This window comes from Battus philenor, unplaced genomic scaffold (genome assembly GCF_028537555.1).
Source record: "Battus philenor isolate CCGP_79_NKW_IND1 unplaced genomic scaffold, ilBatPhil1.0.hap1 SCAF_22, whole genome shotgun sequence".
Classification (NCBI taxonomy): Eukaryota; Metazoa; Arthropoda; class Insecta; order Lepidoptera; family Papilionidae; genus Battus; species Battus philenor.
Genome location: NW_027181685.1, coordinates 4,761,567 through 4,781,897, shown reverse-complemented (window position 1 = coordinate 4,781,897; position 20,331 = coordinate 4,761,567). Strand labels below are relative to the sequence as shown.

General features: G+C 31.3%; 1 protein-coding gene across 1 annotated transcript in view; it reads right to left on the bottom strand.

Moving 5' to 3' along the window:
• Positions 1–7,526: 7,526 nt before the first annotated feature.
• The window catches only part of CARPA (Carbonic anhydrase-related protein A), a 52,435-nt gene continuing 39,630 nt past the window's right edge, over positions 7,527–20,331 (bottom strand). Inside the window, exons 6-11 of the mRNA XM_068766954.1 lie at positions 17,102–17,197; positions 16,747–16,813; positions 16,446–16,600; positions 15,441–15,578; positions 9,965–10,010; positions 7,527–7,740 (exon numbers count right to left, since the gene is read on the bottom strand). Coding sequence (XP_068623055.1) covers positions 7,667–7,740; positions 9,965–10,010; positions 15,441–15,578; positions 16,446–16,600; positions 16,747–16,813; positions 17,102–17,197 — 576 coding nt within the window. The 3' untranslated portion in view covers positions 7,527–7,666. The remainder of the gene's footprint in view (positions 7,741–9,964; positions 10,011–15,440; positions 15,579–16,445; positions 16,601–16,746; positions 16,814–17,101; positions 17,198–20,331) is intronic.

Here is a 20,331-nt window from a genome sequence, read left to right as displayed (position 1 = left end):
ATGTTATTTCCATTTAAGGACAAGGCTTATGAAAAACACCGTAAATACTTAAAAAACTACGAACTGAACTTAAAAGTAGAAATTAAGCTAGTCTATTAATATTAATACATGAATCTCTAAACAATGATATCATTCACAGTAAATTTCAGATAAATAAATAAATACTTTCCAGATTCTTTATCACATTACAGTATTTTTTTTAGTAATAGTAAAATTTATTTTATTTCAAAACTGTATATGAAATATCAGTTAAAATTTTATATTATTAAATAAAAGTTTGTGTGTTAATAAAAACGCATCTTCGAAAATGTTGCTCAAGGACTGTCTTACTACTTCAGTTACCTTTATTTTCATATTTTCCGACAAAAAAAAAATGCGAAAAAAAGTTGGAATTGCAATAAATATAGTAGAACGATCACTTTTAGTTTTCCATATAAAAAACACGTGTGTGTTTATAAAGGTTTGAAAAGTGAAAGTGATATACGGACAGGTATTTTAACATTGGTGAAAAGTCGTATTCGTTGTCGTTTCAGCCCATGGACGCCCACTGCAAGACATAGGTCTGTTCCAGAGATATCTATATAACGCTTGGCGGATGACAATCGCTGTGTTGTATTATGTTTCGCAGGACGCTGCTGTTATTCCAACAGAAACTTGTTTGTGAGCAGTGGAAAATACTTTATAATTAATGCAATAATTACGAATAAATCTCATATAGATTGTATCACGGAAATTGAACCCGCGATCTACGAACGCATGTCTCAGTCTTCTACCACTGGGCTACCGCTGTGCTACCACTCTGCCTTAGGTGCTGTCAAATACTTGACGTCAAACATAAGAAAAGAAGCGTATTAGGACTATTTTAGTTCTTTATTTTATTTCTTATAGTGTTACGACTTGAAATATACTAAAGCAAATACGACTTAATTCGAGTTGCCTGCTACCGTAGTAATATATAAACATGTATTTATTTTACTGACTTTATAAAATAACTTCCGAAACAAAATATAAATACAAGCGATAGAATAATTCACTTGCTATAATTATTACGTTCGTTCACGGCTGGATATAGACCTTCCCATAGATTTCCAATAGGAGTGGTTGAAAATGGTCTGAATCCAACGTCTTCTGACGATTTTAACAAGGTTCCAAATTGTGGGTCGACGTCTTACGCGCTTACCCGTTATTTGTTTCCACTACAGAATCATGCTATCCATTATTCTATTTTACGCCACACATTACACGCAACCGCGTGGCCTATCTACTGCAACTTCGATTTGCCAGTCAGATAGGCTGTGTCGGTTACAAATAAACAAAAATATTTTTTAATTTTGTATTATTTAAATTAGTAATAGTCCTTTTACTCAATTTTTTTAAAGTAATATTATTTAATAGATATTTTGTTTCGTAGGCTAAATAAAGCCTGTCTAGATATATATATAACCTGTACTGCTGCATTCTATAAAGATTACACGTTATTAGAGGTACCAGAACGCAAGTTTTGCGCAGAGTGAGTTGTTTAGGAGCAATAAGTGGTGCGCTCTGTGCATTACGCCGTCAATGAACGATAACTTAGTTGCGACGGAGACGTGTAGTGTCAGAAAATATGATCAGATACTTCGAATTTAATTATTTAATATTTTTTACACGCATTTAAAAAAAATATATTTATTGATTAACAATATGATGGAGCTGGGGTCGGCTATTAATTAAAGATTGCGACTTGACACCGTAGATTTGATTCTAAAAACCTGCATATATTGGAGAAATTACATAGCCATATTTATTATTTGTCATAACTATTTCAGTAATACGACCTTCACTGCTGGAAATAGGCCTAAAAGGATCGGTAGGTAGCAAGCGATTTTTCATTGACCTGAATAAAAGGTTTTCTGTCCATCATTCAGGGCATGGTTGCACAGACTTATTAAGACTAGGGGCAACTCGGGCAAATCATGAACTGATGGCGGGCCGACCGTCAGAAGTATAGGTAATTAATTTTTTTTGGTTTTATTCTGGAAAAGAATTCAATATTTTTCGAATGTACGAGATTATTATTTTTGCTGTCGGCGGGCCACCAGTATTCGACCGGCGGGCCGCGGTCTGTGCATCCATGATTTAGGGGATGTCTTTTCCTGTACTTACATGTATATATATATATATATATATATATATATATATATATATAGTATTTATATTTATTTACATAAGAGATCCTTTCCACCCCTGTTTTTACATATACTTATCACGATATTTTTGGAATTATAAAGTAGCGGTATGAAATATACTCCTTCCAAGTAGAAGTCAGTTAAGAGTTTCTACTCGCAGAGAGGGTTGATAGGATGTCCATTGGGTTCGCTAATTCGACGGGAGACAGTAGGTATATAAATATTTCTTCTCAAATATATAATCGTATTTCGGAATATTAAAGGCATAATACTTTTTCTAAGAATGGTCACATCCTTTGTAAGTATTGCAATTTACTGATTTTTTTTAAAATTCTGAATTGTAAGTTTTTGATTAGCATAGATAAAAGCATTTGAAAGCATTATATTTAGTAAAATAATAATACTGAAGTACTTTAAAATATTTTTGTTAACCGTACAACAAACCAACCACTCCGTGTTACCGTAGCTAGATGAGATTATAGATTTTTATCGATCTCGAACGTTATAATACAATTTATGCTTAAATATTTATCCAGTAAACATAGTTTTACTTGCAAATATACAGGTACAAATGTTTTTTCTGTGTTAATACATTATAAATATCCAATCGTTGAATACCTTATCTCATGTTTACCTATATTAATTTATAGATATTTATTTTAAATATTAACCTACTTAATATACTTTGTTGTCTACGTTAAAGTAAATATAACCAACACGATAGTATTGGTAAAATTATTTCACAAATAACACAAACTGTACCATGATACGTTAGGCCCAATCGAACTGGCAACCGACTGCAGGTACAGGGCTGTCCTTTCTTATGCCAATAGCGACACCCACATCTGTATCACAAGCAATAGAGTCACCATCATGTCCAAAACTAGAAGCCTTAAAAATTCTTAGCGTCATATAACTTTCATTTAATATTTTTTTGTTATTTATACACTTCTTATAGTATGTAAATTATAACGACGAACTTAATAGATGTTATTATCTGTCTGTTATGTGAGCGGTGCGAATATAAATTACTGAAAGTAGATAGCATAAAGAAAAAAAAATTAAAGAAAAAAAAAAACAGGTCAGGATATCTAAATATAGTTATGAAATGTCTATGCTTAACTGTAACTAGCGGTGGTAGTACAGCGGTAGAGGACTAAGACTTGTGATCGTTGGCCGCGGGTTCGATTCCCGGGATACCATCTCATATAATTCATATTTTGTGCATTAATTACATAAGATTGCTTCTGCTCACAAACAAATTTCCAGAGGATGGGTAACAGCGTCCTCTGCTTACCATAATACCACACTGTGATTGCCAATCCGTCTGCAAAGCGTGGCGATTATAGTATATATCCCCATAGATATCTTTGGGGGAGGCCTATGCCCTGCAGTGGGCACCTATGGATGCATTATTCTGGATTGCATTATCTGCATTATTATGGATATTATTATGGATGGATGATTACATTTCAGATGAGTTATATATTATTCTTTTGTTTTACCTAAGCCACATTTAACTTTCATTACATAAAAACCTTAACAAGGTAAGTGATAAATGTTCCATCCAGTCTTTTAAAATCGTGTGATGGTACTAGCGCTTTCGTTTTTGCTAGCTAAATTTTATTTAAGATAACTTTAGAATGTGTTTTAAAAATATGTTAAAGTGTTCATAAGCAGTCTGAAAGTTTCAACGAAGACAAGCGGCTGCTACGGAAACGGAAGTTCAGCCGCAGACAACATGGCCGCCGGCCACTTCCTCCGACGGAATTTCCTGTTACGGAGAGCTTTCAAAAGAACATTAGTAACATGGTAAGATTTATTTTAATTGCAGTCGTCAATACTTACATGTGCATGTTGGAAAATAATACATTGTGGAATAGCATTTTAAAGGTATTAATATCTGCATACATAATTATATTTCAATGTAAATAAATTACGTGTTTATGTACTTTAAATGCCTCTTTATTTAATTTATAGCATTTAGTAATTTTAAATTGCCATGTGCTTCAAAACGCTTTTTTCGTATTTTTGCTGTACGTAGATTAACTTCATTCATTTATCCATTTATGTCAGCCGTTAGTTGCATACTGCAGGGCATAGAGCTCCTCCGAAGATTATCGCAATGACCGGTCTTGCGCTGCCGACACCCAGGAACATTCCACGACTTTGATCGTGTCCATTTAGAGAGGGATTATCTACGCGGTGTTGGTCGCAATTTGAGAACCTTTCGGCACCAACAGCTGTTGGCTGCACATGCTAAGCCCAGCACTCAATAAAATGTTTTTATAAAAAAATAGCGACAGATGTATTAAATGCGCCTAAAGATCGAAATCCACACAAAAAACAGTACATAACTCACATTTCAAAATAAACAGTGATAGTCGTAGCATATTGCGTAGGTTCCGCTACGCCGTAGAGCTCTCTGTCCTAGTAAGCGCTACCTCCGCAGGAAACGGGGGTCGCAGACAGCATGGCCGTCGGACACATCCGGCCTCACTTCCCGGCGTACGTGTTGTATCGCAGTTTCCCCACTTACTTGTTTTATTGCTAATCTAGTAGACATAACTCTGCAAGTTTGCCACTAAGGAATATATTCACGCTATTTTATGTACGAGCATAAATTATTATGTATGCAATGCTTTAAGTCTGTTTATAAGGATTTTAAGTTCTTTGATGAAAATATAGAAGCAAGTGCTTGTCACACTTGACGGTATACTAGGTCTATAGATGGCTCCGAGAAATCACTTATTATAAAAACTACAATAGATGTATGTACCTTAGTATTAGTTCATAGGTTAAAATGATGAGAATAGCTACAAGTAATTATAATCATCATCATCATAGTTTTAGTCGTAGTCAACGTCTCTATTGATTCCAATAGGATGGCGACTTTTGTCGACTTCAACAAGGTCGCGTATTCATCTAGTGGCTTTTGAGAAAGTTCTACTACCGATCTGTTAGTGATGACTTATGGTAGTAAAACGTGTTTTCTCACTAAGGAGCTCATTGAAAAGCTAACAGTCGCCTAGTGGCCATGAAAAAGCCTATGTTATGGGATTTTACCCTCTACGGCTGAAATAATGTCACCATCATTGGTGATCGGTGAATTATGTAAATTTTTATTAGAGCGCCTTTTAAAAATAGGCACGTGTAAATGCATCTTAATAGAGTTTATTAATTTATTTACTAATATGTCCTTGCCTATTTTTATTTATATGTATATTGAGCTAAGAGGTATTGCATTTATCATTCTTAATTAGTATAATTTTAAACGTTAGTATTTGTGTATTAAAGTAAGAAAATTGAAAAAAAAAACAATTGTACTGTAATTAACGCTTTATTTATAGGTTATATAAACACTGGCATCTATTCTATAACATTTAATTCCATAGGTACATTACAGCAATCATTTAACATTCATGAAACACGCTTGTTTTGACAAAGAGTATTATAGTTACTTAACATAGTTATATACGGATAACACCTAATATATTCAAATTCCTTTTTGAAACTTAAAAAACATTACAATCGTTATATTTCAAAATTTCTACATAATATTATCCTCCAAAAGCTTTTGTCGAAACATTTACATCAATATTCTATTTAGTACCTAATCATAAGCATGTTTTTTTTTACATATTATTATACAAAGATAATCAAAAGATTGTTTTATATTCTATCGCTAATGAAAGAATTTTATTATTATTATTGTTATATGATGAATATTTAAATAGAAACGTTAAAGCCGTGCTTTCAACAGATGCGTTCTTGTTTTAAATTTTTAATAAAAAATCAACGTTTAAATGCGAAATTAATAATAATGAAAATGTATTGCAATCAAGACATGAATAAATTTATTTAGTTAAACCTAGCGTACACAGACGCTTAAACTTTTTCAAGAAAATAAATATGGTATTTCGGGCAAATACTTTTTTTTCTAGCAATACCAGAAGAAATAACTTGGTCGATAAAGCATTGATACACATTGCAGTTATGAATCGGGTTTTGTTTTGAACTTACTTAAAATATGTATCGTTACATTACAAATCAAGCAACACTATAAATTGTATTAATAAAGAAAGAGCCATAACAAAGTTCACTTGAAGTCAATTAAGTAAATTAGTGTCTTAATAAACAACGCGAAATTAGTTCAAAAGGGACAAGGGCACTTGTCACATACCAGCACGGAAGTCGTACGAGAAACATTATATAGGAAAGTCATCTCGAAGAGGGGTTAGACTGAGAGCGCATGGTCTAAATTTATCGCGATACGATTTGTATAATGGAGACATATCAAGGGCAGAGTCTTCTGTAATTCTCCGGAAATGCTGAACACTTGAGAAGAAAGAGCAGCGGTTTCAATAGCTTAAACTTACAGGCGTGTTTTTGAAAGGCTTCAATGTCGTTTATAAGAATGTTCGGGAATGTCTAAAGAAAACGTTAACTATAATAATCTTAGTGATGGATTTCTTTTGTACTAAACCCCACTGAGACAAAGGCGATTTCCAGAGTGCGGACAGTGCAGGACAGTGCGCAGATGGCGTTTAGCTTTTTGTTTTTCAGGCAGCGAAGCACGAGGTCTTCTTTGGGAGAGTCGTTATATTCTACTGCATTACCGTATTGAGAGGCCGCCGAGACCTTATGTCGCTTAGATGAGCGCTCCATGGCGTTACCTTGCGCAAGGGTCCTCGTAGTGGGTGACCTTGGTTTGAGCTCGTTTAGGCTTCTGATTCCCGAGAACGTCAAATTGGGCGGTTGCAATTGCCTTCCTTGCATTATTATCACTTTGAAAAGCCTTTACTAAAAGCTAAATTACAATGCCTTCATTGTTTACTAAAAAATATTTATTTATTTGTCTGTTTTTTTTTACATGAGTTTCTAAAGTGTACTTTCTTATAGCCCGCTCTATATGATTCACAATTGAAAATTCAATTTCATTATATTAATTTATATATTTCGGTATATATTTAACACCGTGGACGTATTACGATATTCCATTTAATATTTTTTTATTTAATATTTATATACAAATTATTTACATCTACAGTTCTATGTTATTATTACCTCGTACTCGTTTGTATTATTAAATTTTAGCGAAGATTTTTTTTGTATGAAATATATTTGTATAAGCTTAGTTACATTTATTTATATTACCTTTATAAAGAAGTATATAAGGAAGATATTGTCTACACAATTGACTGTTTACAAACGCTAGAACAGAAAGCCTTACTAATCTTTTTCTAAAGTAACATACTACTTTGATGTTAAATATCGTTTCTAATTGTATACATTAAGCAAGCATTTTTAGTCTGTTTGGACTTACTGGAATAAAATACATATAATTAAAATGAAATAAAAAAGTAAAAAGTATGTAATCAAGTATAGCACATAAAATGATGTTACATTAAAGCAATTACTTTATTATATAATGTTAAAAAAGAGAAAACATCAATATTAACAAGAGACAACAAATACATATTTACAATAATAAACAATTAATTAAGTGACAGCATAGATATATCGTCAGCGCTTCGGTACCGCATGGTATGTTCTCGTGGCCATTGAGTAGCTGTAAAAAAGTTTATTTTAACCAAATGAAAAAATAAATTATGTTGACATAACCTTCATCTATTTTTAAATTTACTTTTATTTTAATGTAAGTGGTTTGCTTTTACTTATGATCGATAATACAAAAAGAGATAACACGAGAAAATTTCGTTGAACAAAAGTCTTGTTTAGAATTTGAAGTTTAAAAAGTTAGCAGTCATTTTCTAGTTTAAGAAATCCCCTAAAAAGATAGACGTAAAGTATAAAGCCTACTTATTATAGTGCTCATGAAACTGCAGTACTGGGTCTCAGGAATGTGCAGCTAGATGAGGTCCGAGGAGAAAAGAGCATAAGCGACGCCTCTGCGAGGATTGTCAGCTGACTAATGGAACAAAGCGGTCGATATTCCCCGCCGTCTCGCCGCGCGCACACCTTAGGCGCGGTATAGTGGTTTCGATAGATTTATATTTAACTTATTGGTAATATGTTATTTTTTCAAGGTCTTGTTTAGTGTTTTGGTAAAACCAAAACAATGTACATAATAAAAAAAGGAGTCTTTCCTGAAGGTAATATAGTTTGCTCATATGTTCTTGACACTTGTCCTTAAATTTAAGTAGGAGATAACATACTTCTCTGTAACTTACCTATTACGGAAGTTGCATTCAGAAAGCAGTGTTCAATTATTCGTGAAAGCTTTTATCGATCATGGTGTTATTAACTAATATTTGCACTAAGCAGTTAAAAGCTGTTATTTAGTACTTACTGCATTAAAAAGCATATGTGTGTATTTTTTAGTCTTGATTTAGTGTGTCAATTAACAGATTCTTTTGAACATTTTGTAATTGTACCAAAAATAATAACTATGGCTGTGAATATTTGGAATATAAAACCAAGGGTTATATGACGTTTACTTTATTAAAGGAAAATAATTTTATGCTGTATTTTTGAAGCATATTATCATAAACTAAAATGACTATTTATGTACCAGACGTTGTTAAAATAAGTTTTCCTATCAGAAATATGATTAACAATATATAGGTTCTATAAGTTGACTATTATAGATGATTACAATGATCTTATATAATAAAAGCTACTTTCACTTTGGCTTTAATTTTGGTTCTGTTTTGTTACTAACGTCTAGAAGTTAATCACGCATACTTAACTGTATTCAAGTTGGAAAGGCACCGTAGCCGGTGATATCACTGGTAAAAACGTAAAAAAATCTGGTAAAAAACTAAAAATTATGTAAAAATTTTAGTCTCAATAATAGTGTAATATGATGTTCTACTTGCTTAGTCGCTTTGTTAAAAAAATTAACTACCGACAAACAAATTTCATTAAACACATTCTGCGTTACATGCATGCTCTAAAATATTTAAAAGGCAGGCTAAAAGCTATTTTATTTTTACCAAAACCGTGCGATTGACAATACCTATTTTTTGTGACAAGTCTTAGTAACATTCTTTCGATTGCATGCAAGACTTTTTTTCGTGCGTGACTTGCGAGAAAAACGTGCTGAAATCACATGAATTTATTAAGTTGTGAGATGATAACTTAAATGCTAGACGTAGAGTGTTCATACATGCTTTTACAGATTATTAATTTGTGAACTAAAAATTAAAGTTAAACTACATTCGACATATTATCTCCATTTAAAAAGAATATGTTACGATAGTTTTTATTTGTCACAATTTTTAGTAATCAATCAAATAATCATGTTTTGGGTCGCAAGGCAATAAATATTTAACTCAACGAGGACAATATTTTAATAACTTTCATTAAATGTTTATGGTATTTTATATAGAGCTACTAGCTAACGGTAATTGGATTTAAATTTTACTATTGTTCTATTTTAGAAGGAAAAAAAATATTTCTATTGGAAACGCGAGAGACAAATTATACTAACTTAAGTTTATTACACGAAAGAAAAATGTAAATTTATAATAGCGTAAAAAGTACAATAGTCGGTCTTATAATGCAATTTCTTTCAGATTACTAAAGTAAGGAAAAAAAGAAGTATAAGTCGATAAGTACAATGGACGAGATGGTAAAGTTAGTTGTTTATCAGTTTTATAGAAAAGTTTTTGAAAAAAAATGCACTATATTAAAATCAATGTAATTCAGGTTATTTAATGTCCACTTTTACGAAAAGGTAACATGAAACACAATTAAAAGTATTTGATTAAAAATCCTGAACAATCATGCGAGTCATCTAGTACTGTGCAATGTATTACTGTGATATTTACCGGTGTAGTGCATGTTACGGTACATATCGGGGCAGTTGCTTGATACCTGAAAATAAAGAGGAAAATGTTAAAAAAAGGTTAAAATTTATTTCTGGAAGTGTCATACTTTCGCGAATCGTCAAAAAATATTTTTATAAAAGATAGGTAAATTATGTATTCGATGGCTTACGCTGTTTTGAAAGTCAGTGGATTTAAAAGGACGCTCCTGTCTTTTAAAATAAATAAATGCTCTTCCCAAACTTTACCGAATTGAGTTTAATTACCACATACCACTGGCAAATCTTAATCTCACAGTTTTAGTTTAAAAATACTACTACAGTTAATATCACTTGGATACTCTCTTTTCTAAATTTTCTTTTCGAATCAATATAGCGATAAACTTATGGTTCAAAGTTTATCCCTTTTTTCCTGTTGTAATCTGTATTAAATTTGATATAAAAATATGTGAAACTATGTCAAATTTAGTCTAAACGAACAGAAACTCAGGTACAAAATACAGTGTAGCCAACGTGTAGCTACGGCTTGCGTCACATCGAGACAACATGTGAGGCATTACTGGCCGAGCAATTTCATTAGCTATGAGACGTTTCATGCTGTAACACGGTATTGTCTAGATAGAGCCGCTTACCGTCAGAAATAGTAGACTATCTTGTTCGTGTAGTGCAATGGTTTTGCGAAATAATTTTGTGAAATATATCATTTGAGCCGTAAACAGTATATTAATAAATTTAAATATTGATGCAGGATTTACACCCCTTCTACCTTTCTCCTTATAGAAAGATCTTATTTGAAACCTATGTGCGAAGCCTGTGTCCATCTGTGGATGTCCTATGGTTAAAAAATGATAAAAAACTTTGACCGTTGCTTCTCAAATATTACACACATTCACAAAAGGTTGTTTTTCACAAAAATATTAAAGAATTAAAAAGCAAAAACAATATTTTTGTAAACCTAAGAAACAACCTCATCGAGTTAGTAAACATGCTTTTACAATAGCTAACCAGGTATGTTCAAAAATTTTCTATAGTTACATTTAAAAAATTAGCAATTTTCAGGTAATAATATCGGACTTGTTTATTAAGTAGGTAATTTTATGTTTTAATATTTTTTACTGTTTAAAAAGTTTTGATTATTCTCTTAGGTTTGAGATTTTAATCGTATGTTGTATGTTGATTAAAGAATTTTTGAGTTTGATACGCCAGTGTACCATAGTATAAAATATGCATTATAATAATGCTAATTTAATATTGCTGAATATTTGTCATTGCAGTTGAACAGCCCTGGCTAACCGCAGCGCTCGTTTTGCGCTAATTAAGCTAATGGAGGTACAGTAAATAAATTAAATTTACGTCTTGTCTTGTACGAACCTAGTGCAAAGATTCGTTGTTGGTATATTGTAAATAACTGTGTGCTTTTAGACACTGTAAATACGGGATGATTAAATTACTCTTATTTAAATTTGAAGAATGCTTTGTTTTATTAGGATACGAGTCTAGTTTGATGGTCGGAATATTCCTTTTTAAGGGTATATTTTTAGATCAACTGTAGACTACCTTTTTTCAATTTCAAATATGCCAAAAGGAATCTTAATCCGAAACAAAGAAACATTCAAACAAAGTGTACGATACTATTATATAAGCGGAATTTATAATCTATTAATTTTTAGTTATCTATGTTCTTACTCGTCATTCTGTGATTGTAATTGTGATAACTCTATTAATCATCATTATTATTTCAAATTTAAGAAGTCTACTCCTAGACTGAGGCCTCCCCCAAAAATTTATTTCCATTATGACCAGCAGGATGGGGCTTGCATTCAGTATCTTTCAAAATTGTCAAAAAAATCTTTTTAGTGCATTATAAAAACGCCAATATATTTAAAAAAAAATTGTATAATGAAATTGTATTGCCTACGTGTTCAGGGAAAAATTAAACATTTTAATTTTTAATATTCTCGATTAATTAAAATTTAGAAGAGTCATAATATTATTAACAAAAATAGCGAAAAGCAGAGGAAGTTGGGTTGGTCTGAAATATCTTGCTGCACCCAGTTTAACGTCCAATGCTTATCTTCAAAATGAACGGCTCAAAAACTAAAAGCGGTAAATTTATGAAAGCGCGCAGTGTAGGTTTAAATTTCTGTAAACTTTCCGGTTTGTGAAATGATATTTACTTACTAATGTTAACTGTCAAGAAAGTATTTTATAGTGGCTATTAACAATTTAAAAAGTTTACCGTACTAATAAAAATCTTGTTATCATCTCAAGTATTATAAGTCATAATGGAATGATTTATTTTTATTACTACTGTAATTAGAAATACTTGTAGAAGTAATCACCTTAACGAAAATCTCGGCTGTTGTTTAAGTATTGTTTTGTTGTAGGTTGTTCTAGGATTAAAAAGTGTTTCGAACAATCTTTGTAATGTATGTTAATTTCATATTAACATACATTAAAAAAGATTGTCATTACAGAATGATGAATGCCCTTACAGAGGCACTTAAATTCATTCTCAGCTTGTAGTATTAGACTCTTCTAGAAAATAATTTATGATATACATTTTAACCATGTTATGGGCATGTGCCGGCAATTACTAAAGTCACACTAGCAGTAAAAAAACGTGAGTCCAACTTTGAAACCGCGGTGGTTAGCTGTGTAAATTTTATTATAATCTGTATAAGCGAATAACTTTCAAAAACATAACTTTTTAATATTTCATTCTTTCTTAAGAATCCAATTTTAAAAACAATAAAAGAATTATTAGTACTGGTAAAATTTTATCCTACTATTATTAGATGTGGTATATAGTTCCGTGTTGTATTTGTTTAGGTAAGTTGTTAATTAAGTAAAGCGCATTCCAAATTTAAATAACGTGTGCATAATTAAAAAAAGGGGACAACAGGGATGTTACCAATTGATATTCACCCATAATTGAGCGGTTACAAGATTTTGTAATAGAAAATCACACTGCCATGTGATACTGATGATGTACTTAGGAAATTTAAAATCTAGTTACACTATACTAGGCGACTTATACAATAAGAGTCATTACAAGTTTCCGCCTTTACCATTATTTACATTGTAAGGACCTGCAAAAGTATCATAATCCTACATAGAAGAAAGTTACTTAATAAACTTTATAGCATATACACGATGTGTAGCGAAGTCTTATAAGATATATAAATATATACACAAACTCACATGCACGAATAAATACACATATACACGTATATGCACATACAGATATAGATACAATATATAAACATGATAAAAAGTTGTATTTTAAATTCTAGAACCTAAGAAATCGTTCATGTATTTGCGGCTTAATGCATACGGATTGACACTAAATACGTCAAATTCTAATTCTTCGACTAATTCATTCAAAGTACGCGGAGTACACAAAAAAAATAAGTTAATGCCTTTCAACCATTATACTGCGACCATTAGAACAGTATCCCGGGAACGATATGATCGCAAGTCACAGTCCTCTACCGCCAGGCTCCCACTGATCAATGATGATGTGTTACAGAAGGCTTCGTAATTTCATTTTCACCGCTAATTTTTAAAAAAAAGACAGTATAATACTGTCTTTTTTTCCACTTAGTCTTCATATTTTACCACTTAGGGTTTATAATTGTGACCACAAACTTCAAAAGAGGTCTAACACTAAATCGGTATAGGAGGCGCGATTGTTTGATATCTAGTTAAACGATCGTTGTTTTGATTCGATTAGCAAGCGAAACAAAAGCAAGTGTATAGCGTATTTTTTAACAAGACTTTTTAACAATCGTGCACGATACTTTTGAAAATAGAATAACATATATATTTACTTCCGTTGATGTTATATTTCTAGTTTGTGCAAATTACTTTTGCAGTGACAAACTGTTATAGTTTATAAAATATCATATATAGCGTTAAATTTAATTAAAGAAAACTTTAAGTATAATTAAAGCTGATATCATACATATCACTGATATATACGCTCGAGAATACATTAAGTGTTAATTAAATTTAACTTATAATTAATATTAATATGTAAGTGCAATTCCATTTATTTATTTGCGTCAACCTTTAGACGCCCACTGCAAGCCCTGAAGATCGCTACAATGAACCGGTCTTGTGCTGCCTTTATACAGTAACTTTCCGTAACTTTGATTATGTTACGATCCAGTTACTAAGGGACCTGGTTAAGCGACGTCTACCGGCTCGTGGTCGCCACTCCTAGTGTATATACTCCTAGAGTACCTTTCGGTCTCAGATATGGTGATGACAGGTCGTCAGATACACGGACGATGTACCCCGCCACTGCCACTTCAGATGATCAATTACTTGAGCTGCCTCAGTGACTTTGGTATTTATCTATCACAAATTTATTGCTGACCTCTAAGTTCAAGGCTGTTGGTATAGTATTAATAAAATACCACTATATCTAACCTGTCTGAAATTATGTGGCATATCGCTATGTAGCAAATATGTGATTCGTTTATCCGTTTATGTTTTATATGATTATTCATCTATCTATTTATGTATCTACGTCTATTTCCCTCACGCGTTGAGAATGGCTTTACCGATTCTAGCTACATGTTTTTTTAAAGTTTCCATATGCTTTTTATAAACAAGTTTCTTTTGAAAATTTAAATACAATCGCCTGTCCTTGCAATTTAAATTCAAATAAATAAATCACAAGTGGCAGTGGTTGAGTGTTTGTGGCATCAATTTTAAATGGCCAACTTTAAGTCGCCCATTTACTTGTTGAAAAAGCATCAACGCTAATTAATGTCGCAATAGAAAACAAAACTATGATGTGTATCCAAAAACACCAGTAAAAACCCTGTGATTTTAAAATCATCTATATTTGTAATTTATTAAGTTTTAAATTGAATATTCATAGCTAAACCAGAACAACTGGCGAGACAGTTAATATATAACATTATATATTAGTTCAATTAAAATTAGAACCCAAAGCCGGCAATAACTTTGAAAAATACTAAGAAGTCATTATTGTTTTAGGTTGTAAAGGTTTAAATCGTATTATAATATGCAAATATAATTATTATTTTTGCGTATAAATCCAGTTTTAGCTCCGTAGAATAATTATGATTCCAATCAAATAATGATTATGATGAATATTAATAAAAACTATATCAAGTAGGAAATTTGAACGTTTTGTTAAAATCCAAATGAGACAGTAAAAAACGAAACTTATGTATGTGATTATAACATAACATGGAAAATCCCTGCGTCATAATGGTATATGGACTTGTTGTACAAGGGATATAAAAACGAGTACCATGTTAAAGTGGATTACCACCTATATACGTACAATTATGAGTCTATACCAAAGTATTGGCAAATAAATAAAGTTTCCAAAGTAAAATAATTATAATTATTAACAAAACCTTGCCTTAAATATTTATACAAACATAATAAATTTTCGACCAACTTGTACATGATTTATTAATGCAATAAATACTTACTGGAACTCCTTGTCTGTTGAAATTAATATTGGTCCTGACGGTGCGATGGTGCAAAGGCTGCACTGGCCTGGCGTTGTTGCCGAGCGGTGCTTTGGGAGATATTTGTGAGCCCTGCATCAGTCGACGAATCGCGTACATCTGTTTTAAAATAAACACATACTTAGTACATACTCTCGTATATCAGTATTAAGGTATATAATAAACTATTTTTATTTTAAAATAGCTTACCTTTTAATACATATATGCTGAGAACACGTATAATTTTAAATCAATTTTTAATCAATCAATTGCATGCATGCATGTTGTTTATAAAGATTCGTTGGTCAACTTAATTTAATGTAGTAATATTTAAAATTAAAATATTTTGCTTTAAATTTACTTTATCCATTTCGAATATCAAATAGTAGTGCAAAAGTATTATAGATTCTGCTACGAGTTTAGGAACCGTATCATATAAACTATTATGTACCACGTGGTTATATATAGCACAATTACGTTTGTATTTTTTTATTATTTTACTTCCACTGAAATAAAGATCTGATTTTTTTTTTTACAGTTTCTTAGTTTGTAAAAAAGTTTGTGCCCTGTGCTTATCTTCCTTATTTGTACGTTTACATCTCATATCATTGTTTGCCATTACTGTTGTCTATTATTTCTAGTAATATAATTTATTTACAATGTAGTGCACATTTTTAAATTTAAATAAATTTTTATTTAATTATACCTTATTAACATAATATATTCCTAAATACAGTTAGGCTATTAGGTTTTGTTTTTTTTTTCTTAAGTATGTGTATATTACTTACTATAATAAGATTAAGCTATAAGACCGCCTATTGTGCCACACGAATTGTTTCTTTTTTTCCTCTATTTATTGTTTATGGCGTACAAAAAAGTGTTAACAAATAAAATAAAGGTTCAATTAGTCTCAACTTTTTATGGTTTATAAAAATTAAATTCTAACTTCATTACAATGACTTAATAAGGTTTTAATAAATTACTTACTTCCTGTTTAGAAATGTAAATAGGTTTGTTAAAGATGATCCAAACAGCGGTCTCCCAACATCCGGGATGTGTAGTGGAACCTTCGTATGTGAGATACTGTTGTGTGTCCGGAAGCAGTGAACTCAACGGCAGATGCTTGATGGGGAAGGAGCTCCCTGTTAATTGAGATTAACATTCAAAATAAGTCAATCATTATCAATATCATTGCAAGAACGAAATAATGGCGTATAAGCTATAATTGCTAAATTTATGTTTAGTAAAAATTGTAAGCTATTTTATTTTAAAAGTTGCTTAAGTTTACCTCTAAACCTTACGTTGTTAAAGGCGCTGGTAATTAGCCTCAAATCTTTGTTTATCGGTTCACCGATCTGAAAATTATAAAACATGTAGTGACAATTCAGCAATTAATTTAATATTTATTATTAATTGTATACATAAACGAAATCTTTTACTTTTTAAATAGTTTACCTAACCCATTAAGAAATAGAGAATTAGAAATTCAATCAATGGAAACTAAACCTGAAGTATTACATAGATGAAATTAATATAAAGACCATGATTTTCTAGCAAATGAGTCAAAATTATCTGTAATTATCAATTCCGTAGCAGATGTAAGCAATTTAGAGTCACTTTTAAAACTTATCGACCAAACTTACTTGGACCATAAGGGAGATGCCAACGACGCCTTGGGACTTATGTTGAGCTTCTGACATGTTATGGTACAACTCCTTGTTAAAACCGTAGAGTTGAATCTGATGAGAAGTAAAACGATAAGATTTTTAATTGAAACAATTTGCATTAGTTTTCATATTCTTACACTATAAACTGACGTTTTAACAATTGAAATATACATCCATTATAATATAAATTAGAATATTTAGACGTTTCTTTTAAGACTAGGGTGCGTTTAAAACACTTCTATATGTATTTTAAGTTTAAGGATGTCATTTTAAGAAAACTATTTGATTCTAGTTTCTCTCAAATTAAATTCTTCTGCCATTTTTCTCATGGCGTTCACAAGTGACCACAATAATTGTTTTATATACTCGATATCTTTTATCTGTTTACTAATCATTTCTTTGAAAAAATGTACAATTAAATTCAAAAAAGGTTTTCGACTTTAGACAACGCTTTTTAAAAATTAAATCCATGTCCATTTTAAAATACAACGATTAGTGATAGCGCAGTAACAGAATACTAAAACTTGCGATCGTAGATTGCGGGATCGATTCCCGGGATACAGTATTGAATAATTCGCACTATGTACAATAATTATGCAAGATTGCCATTGCTCAAAAAGAGGCTTTCAGAGGATGGGCAGCACCGTCCTCTAGGTACTATAAAACCACATTGAGATCGCCAACTCGCTTGCCAAGCGTGGCGATTATTGTATATCTCTCATAGATATATTGGGAGAAGCCTATACCTTGCAGTGGGCATTTAAGAGCTGAAACGGTGAGATTTTTTAAAACAAAAATTGTAATTTTAACGAATTAAGGAATTAGTACATTATTGAATAATGATTAATTAAACTAACCATCTAGCCAACGACTGACAAGACTGAGCCAATCACTTGATTATTGGCAAACAGTCGCTCTCTGCGGTATTTGTGGTTTCTTAATATTGGCGTCGTAAATGAGGTTATATTGTCAGCTGAATAATTATTTATACTTCTAGAAGATATTTTAACATATATTCTACTTAAATAGATAAGACCTGGGTAGACTCAATATGTAGGTGTCACGTTGGTCTATGGTATATTTCAAAGGTATTTAGAAATCAGAGACACGGGTGCTATTCACCCATTAGTATGTAATACATATATTCATTTGCCGGATATAAAGAGTGTCCAGTGGCAGAGTTCGAATTTAATATTCTAAATGCTGACGCAGAAGTGTTCGTTGGTGATATATATATATATATATATATATATATATATACATATATATATATATATATATATATTGTAAGACGTAGGTAGATAATAATATCGTTAATGTCATCGGAATACACATAACGCGGGTGTCTTAAAACCGGTCCTATTGGATTCAATAACATCTAGCAGTGGACTTTTATAGTTGTATTAATAATGATGGTATAAATCCTTAATTGCACCTTATTGTTTCTTTCATGTTTTTTATTGTCAAACGCTCTTTACCTATTGATACACGTAATTTTAATGGATAGAGCAATTGAAGCACTTAACCGAAATTTTATTGTATTACTTATTATCTAGTGCCGTTGTGCTATATAATTCAATCAATCGGTTTAAAGACGTCTAGATCTCTATTCATTTTCGCAATTAACGACTCCTTTGTTTAGCTTTTATAAGATTTGAGTTGAGGACGTTTGTTTGGTAATGGAGATGTGGGTCGCTACCAGTATAATTATATTTTACCTAAATGCAAAATTATTTTTAGACCTGTATCATCTTTGGGCAGCAATAGTATTCAGTGAACAGTGGTAGCCCAGCGTTGGAGGACTGAGACTTGCGATTGTTGGTCGCGAGTTCTATTTTCGTAATAAAATCTTGAATAATTCATAATTTGTACCAATATTTTTGAATCCACTGCTCATAAACAAGTATTCAGAAGATTGACAACAGCATCGTCTGCGTACCATAATACCAAACCGTGATCGCAAACCTGCCTTTCAAGCTTAGCAATTATGGTACATCCCCCATAAAGAGCTTTTAGTCTAATCGTTGCTTAATGGGGTTTCTGAATTTAAAACTTTTTAAACTCAAAATCAGGATTTTTTAAAACTATATTACATATATAAAAATAGCTTTAAAAGGTTGTTTTTTTCTAAAAGTGGAAATAATTTTGTCAATTATATTAAAAATACAACATTACAATGCAAACAAAAGTGATAACAAATTATACATTTCGTTAACAATAAAACAAAAAGCAGTGTAAATAATCGAGTCTTGTGTAACTTCTATCGGTAATATCATTGAACAATCGTATCCAAACAGGAAACGGCTCTAAAATAACTGAAGTTTGAAAGTTTATTTCACGAGGGACTAATAACGGCTTCGCCGATAATGACTACAAGTTTCAAGTGTAAATTTGTACTAAAGGTTATTGTTTGATCGTTGCTTGTTAATAAAATCATTCATTGAATAAACAGGTAAATTGATTTCGAAAAGACTTTTGACTTGAACTAAAATTTATAAGATTTATAAATATATGACTTACAAATGTATATATATTATTATACATATATGATTTATTCGTATTCAATTTTACTTAATTTTATGTAATATTTTTGAATATTTGTAAAAAATATAAGTATATAGATAAATATAATTTTACTATTAACTTAAAATAAAATGACAGTAAATAACAAATGATAACGACGTATCTGGTATACCTAAGAAGACGACATCGAGCATACCTTGTTTTAAAGTAAAACGAGAATTAGTTACTTCGTATTTACATTGCTGATAAGTTGCAATATCATTATATTGCAACTTATTTGTGTACATAAAAATAGATAATATACGTATAGCCGATAGCAATGTAAATACTTAAAACAATTAGATCTATTTACTTAAAACAATTAAATCTATTTACTTAAAACAATTTTTTTGTATAATGAATTCAAATTTAACTTAAGTTTTTTGTTTTCATTTTCTGTTGTTGATAGACTCTGCTCGAAGCTTCGCTGCGATATCGAATAATAAACGAGGAGATAAGCGGAGGAGCAGGGTTCAACGAGTTGGTTCAAAGAATTGTTCGTCTGACGTGACAGTGTGTGGGTCACAACACTCGTTAGAGATTGAAGCCGAATGATCCCGTGTGACGGCCACAAGCCGTTTTATGGTAAAAGTAGGTGTGACTTGCTTTCACTAGGTGAACTCATAACTTGATCAATATCGCGG